At 38.1% G+C, this 5,522-nt stretch overlaps 1 protein-coding gene across 1 annotated transcript; it reads right to left on the reverse strand.

Moving 5' to 3' along the window:
* Positions 1-3,068: 3,068 nt before the first annotated feature.
* LOC100466627 (olfactory receptor 14I1) lies at positions 3,069-4,004 on the reverse strand. The gene is given in 1 exon segment (XM_002930913.1): positions 3,069-4,004. A coding segment is annotated over 1 exon segment (936 nt).
* Between the last annotated feature and the right edge of the window lie 1,518 nt (positions 4,005-5,522).

Genomic DNA, 5,522 nt, shown 5'->3' on the forward strand with positions numbered 1-5,522 from the left:
TAATGTGGCGTGACACAAAATCAATGCTCAGAATTCAGTTGCATTCCTATACACAAACACTGAGACTGAAGAAAGAGAAATTAGGGAATCCATCCCATTTACAATAGCACCAAAATCATACATTACCTTGGAATTAACTTAACCAGAGACACAAAGGATCTATATTCTAGAAACAACAAATCACTCTTGAAAGACATTGAATAAGACACAAAAAGATGGAAAAATATTCCATGCTCATGGAATCAGAAGAATTAACATAGTTAAAATGTCCATGCTACCCAGAGCAATCTACACTTTCAATGCTATCCCAATCAAAATACCTTAGCCCCCTTTTTTGAAGATTTTAATTTATTTGAGAGAGAGAGGCAGACAGAGAACAAGCAGAGGGAGCTACAGGCAGAGGGAGAAGCAGGCTACCTCCTGAGCAAGAAGCCCAATGCAGGAATCAATCCTAGGTCCCTGGGATCATTATCTGCCCTGAAGGCAGATGGTTAACTGACTGAGCCACCCAGGTGTCCCTCCTCAGCCCTTTTAAACTATTTGTTTGTTTGTTTTGTTTTGTTATCCTGTACCCCAGTACATCTAGAACTTGTGTGGGCATGTGGACACTGGGTTTCCTGAAGTCACAAACTGACTGAGATGACCTGAGCTGCCCATTATGGTGTCTGGACTGTGCTCTATCCTAGGCTTTTAAGGTGAGATTAGAATGTAAACTGTGTTGTTCTCCAGTCCCTCTGACCTGGAGTGCTATCCTGAAGCTTTTCCACCACTTCTACTATTGTCTGTTTTATATGGTAGTTGCTTTTTAACCCATGGATATTTTTCTATACCTAAGGACAGTATCTGTTCCTTGTCCCTCAGTACTTTTCCCTCCACACTGCTATTCAAATTTTTGGGAGTGGAATTTTCCTTTGTTATCATGTCTCCATATCTCTTCTGTTCTTCTGTTCTTCAATGTTTTACTGTTCAATAGCTGTTCAGTCATCCTTCAGTTCTTCTTCAGGAGAAATGATTCCATTAATAGGTGTAATTTGTTGTATTCCCTGGAGGAAATGAGTTCAGAGTCTTCCTACATCTCTTCTTGAATTGGAACTCTGAGATAAAGTTTCAATTTCATTTTATGCATGTGGATATTGTTTTCTTAACATCACTCATAAAAGATTCTTCTTTCCAAATTGGGTATTCTTGATTTTAGAGAACCCAGAAATGGACACTTAACTCTATTTAATGAAACCTCAACAAATTAGGAAAGAATATCCTATGGAAAAAAGACAGCCTCAATAAATGGTGGTGGGAAAATTGGACAGCCACATGCATAATAATGAAACTGGGCCATTCTATTATACCATACAAAAAATAAACTCCAAATGGCTGAAAGATCACAACTGGGGACAGGAATCCATCAAAATTCTACAGGAGAACACAGGCAGCAACCTGTTTGACCTTGGACACAGCAACTTTTTGAAAGACATGTCTCTAAAAGAAAGGGAAACAAAAGCAACAATGAATTTTTGGGACTTCATTAAGATAAAAAGCTTCTACACAGCAAAGGAAACAGCCAACAAAACTAAGAGGCATCACATGGAATGGGAGGATATATTTGCAAATGACATATCAGATAAAGGGCTAATATCCAAGCTCTATAAAGAATTTCTCAAACTCAACACCCAAAATACAAATAATCCAGTCAAGAAATGGGCAGAAGCATGAACAGACACATCTCCAAAGAAGATTTACAAATGACCAACAGACACTTAAAAAAATGCTCCACATCACTTGCCATCAGGGAAACACAAATCAAAACCACAATGAGATACTACCTCACTCCAGTTAATGGCTAAAATTAACAAAACAGGAAACAACAAATGTTGGCAAGAATGCGGAGAAAGGGAAACCCTCTTACACTGTTATTGGGAATGCAAGCTGATACAGCCACTCTTTAAAACAGTGTGGAGATTCCTCAGGAAGTTAAAAATAGAGCTGCCTTATGACCCAGCCATTTCACTACTGAGTATTAACCCCAAATATACAGATGTAGTGAAAAGAAGGGGCAATTCACACCAATGTTCATAGCAGCAATGTCTGCAATACCTAAACTGTGGAAGGAGCTGAGACGTCTGTCAACAGATGAATGAATGAAGAAGATGTGGTTCATATATACAGTGGAGTAATAGCCATCAGAAAGGATGAATATCTACCATTTACATCAACATCAATGCAACTGGATGGTATTATGCTAAGTGAAATAAGTCAATCAGAGAAACACAATTATCATATGATTTCACTCATATGTTGAACTTAAGGAATAGTGTAAAGGACAATAGGGAAAGGGAGGGAAAACTGAATGGGAAGAATTCAGGGAGGGAGACAATCCATGAGACTCTTAACTACAGGAAAGAAACTGAGGGTTGCTGGAGGGGAGGTGGGCAGGGAGATGAGGTAACTGGGTGATGGGAATTAAAGAGAGTGCATGATATGATGAGCACTGGGTGTTATATTCAACTAATGAATCATTGAACATTATATCAAAATCTAGTGATGTAGTATACCTTGGATAATTGAATTTAAGTAAAAAATAAATAAATGAAGGCATGGAACAGCAAGAAGGTTGTAGTTATACAATTTTGCGATATTTCATATCAAGAGATATTTTATTTTTTTATTTTAATGTTTTTTATTGTATTATGTTAGTCACCATACAGTACACCCCTGGTTTCTGATGTAAAGTTCGATGATTCTTTAGTTGCATGTAACACCCAGTGCACCATGCAATACGTGCCCTCCTTACTGCCTATCACCAGCCTATCCCATTCCCCCCCTCCCCCCTGAAGCCCTCAGTTTGTTTCTCAGAGTCCATAGTCTCTCATGCTTCATTCCCCCTTCTGATTATCCCCCCTTTCTTTATCCCTTTCTTCCCCTATTTTTTGAAGAATCACTTGTATTTATTTCTAAATAGGGCTGGAAATATTCTGCCACTCAACAGTTTTTCTAATATCTTTTTTTCCCATAAGGTATTTATGCTCTCCTGGTCTTTTGTAACAGATCTTACATCAGCAAATCTAAGTGCGCTACTTTTGCAGAGAATTTATCTTCCCAAATATTCTCCAAATTGCTCCTTTAATCTCCCTGTTTCTAAGACTATATATGATGGGATTCAGGAAGGGAGGCAAAACTGTGTATGCCACAGCTATCACCAAATCTTGAATGGATGAAGTCTTCACAATTGGTCCTAAGGCAGCAAAGAGCCCTGTAGTGAGGAAGAGCATGATAACAATCAGCTGTGGGGAGCAGGTGGAAAAGGCTTTTGCCCTACTCTCCACTGAAGGGATTTTGAGCACAGTTGAGAAGATCTGGATGTAAGAGATGATCATAAGAATAAAGCATCCCAGGACAAAGCAGGAGCTCAGAACCAGGGTCACAAACTCAACAAAGAAAACCTCATGGGAAACCAGTGCCAAAATGTGAGGGATGTCACAGAAGAACTAGTGGATTATGTTGTATCTTGAAATGGGCTCCCCAAATATGTTGCCAGTGTGGACTGCTGCATAAATAAAGCAACTTAGCCAGGTGATAGCTGCTATGTGGTGGCATTTTTCTGATCTCATAATGGCTTCATATTGGAGGGGGTGGCAAATGGCAACATAGCGGTCATAGGACATGACAGTGAGAAAGGCCAGCTCAGCAGATGCCAAAGCAAAGAAAAAATAGACTTGAGCCACGCAGCCAAGGTAAGAGATGGAGTTGCTGTGAGTCAGGGAGCTGTGGATTGACTTAGGCACAGTGACTGAGATGTAGCACAAATCCAAAAAGGAGAAGTTCTTCAGAAAGAAGTACATGGGCCGGTGAAGATACTGATCAAAAGTAATGATTATCATGATGAGAAGGTTCCACACCAGTCTTGTCACATAAATCAGCAGAAACAGCCCAGCATGAAGTATCTGTAGCTCACAGATGTCAGAAAACCCCATGAGCAGGAACTCTGTCACTTCTGTGAGATTGTCCATTGGGCAAGGAAATCTGTGTTCTGATTGTTTAAGAAAATGTGTAATTAAAAATGATACAAAGAAAAATGAACACAATGTTGTATTAATACAATGATGTAGGAGTTATATCCCCCAGGTAAGGAATAAATTAGATAACTTCTATGCTCCCTAAGTAAATGAGGTGGTAGTAGATTTTTTTAAAATTTAAATTCAATTAGCCAACATATACTACATCATTAGTTTCAGATGTAGAGTTCCGTTATTCATTAGTTGCATATAACACCTAATTTTCATTACATTACCTGCCATCCTTAATGCCCATCACCCAGTTACCCCATCCCCCCAACCACCTCCAGAAACTCTGTTTCTTTACCATAGATCAGAGTCTCTCATGATTTGTCTCCCTCTCTGATTTCTTCCTATCCCTTTTTCCCTCCCTTCTCCTATAATCCTCTGCACTGGTTCTTATATTCCTCATATGAGTGAAAATGTATGATTATTTTCTTTCTCTGATTGACTTATTACACTCAGCATAATAACCTCCAGTTCCATCCACATCAATGTAAATGGTAGGATTTTATCCTTTCTGATGGCTGAGTAATATTTCTATGCACACACACACACACACAGTGTACTCTTTATCACATTTTTTAATCCATTCCTCTGTCAATGGACATCTGGAATTTTTCCATAGTTTTGTTATTGTGGTTTTTTTTAAGAAAAAATGCCACTTTATTCATAAGCTTCCTTAGCACACAGTAAGGTCATAAATTCAATAACCATCTGTATGCTGAAAATTCCCACATCTAAAGCTCTCAATTATTCCTCTGTCCCACAAAACCAACTCTGTATTTTTAACTCCTCCTGGCTATACCACTGAAACTTCACAATCAATATGAACCAAATTTCATTTACTATTGCTTGTGTCTTCTGAATATCCTTTAAATTCATTCACATGTTTCACATTAAAATATGTTTACTACTCTCTCTGTGTCCTGGATTTTTTCAACAGGCTCATTTAGAATTTGCTAACTCCAAATTTTTGTCTTTTCCAATCATTTTTTTTTACTCAGAAACTAGAGTGGTCTTACTAAACCCCAATTAGATCATGTCAATCCTCTACTTAAAAATCATTCAAGTTACCCATTTTGATTGGAAGAAAACTCAAATGCTCTAAAATACCCTCAAAGCCTGTTTTTAAAAAGTCCAGTATAATTAGTGTTCTACTAGTTTCAGGTGTACAATATAGTGATTCAACAATTCTATACATGACTCCAGTGCTCATGAAGGTAAGTGTACTCTTAATCACCTTCACCTATTTCACCCATCCCTGCACCCACCCCCTCTTTGGTAACCATCACATTGTTCTCTATATTTAAGAGTCAGGGTTTTTTTGTTTGTCTCTTTTTTCTGTTTGTTTTCTTTTTTATTAAATTCTACATATAAGTGAAATCATATGTCATTTGTCCTTCTCTGACTGATTTATTGCATATAAAATGGCACTCTCTAGATCCCCCCTCAAAGATCCTTTCTTTATCC

This window comes from Ailuropoda melanoleuca, chromosome 3, assembly GCF_002007445.2.
Source record: "Ailuropoda melanoleuca isolate Jingjing chromosome 3, ASM200744v2, whole genome shotgun sequence".
NCBI lineage: Eukaryota > Metazoa > Chordata > Mammalia > Carnivora > Ursidae > Ailuropoda > Ailuropoda melanoleuca.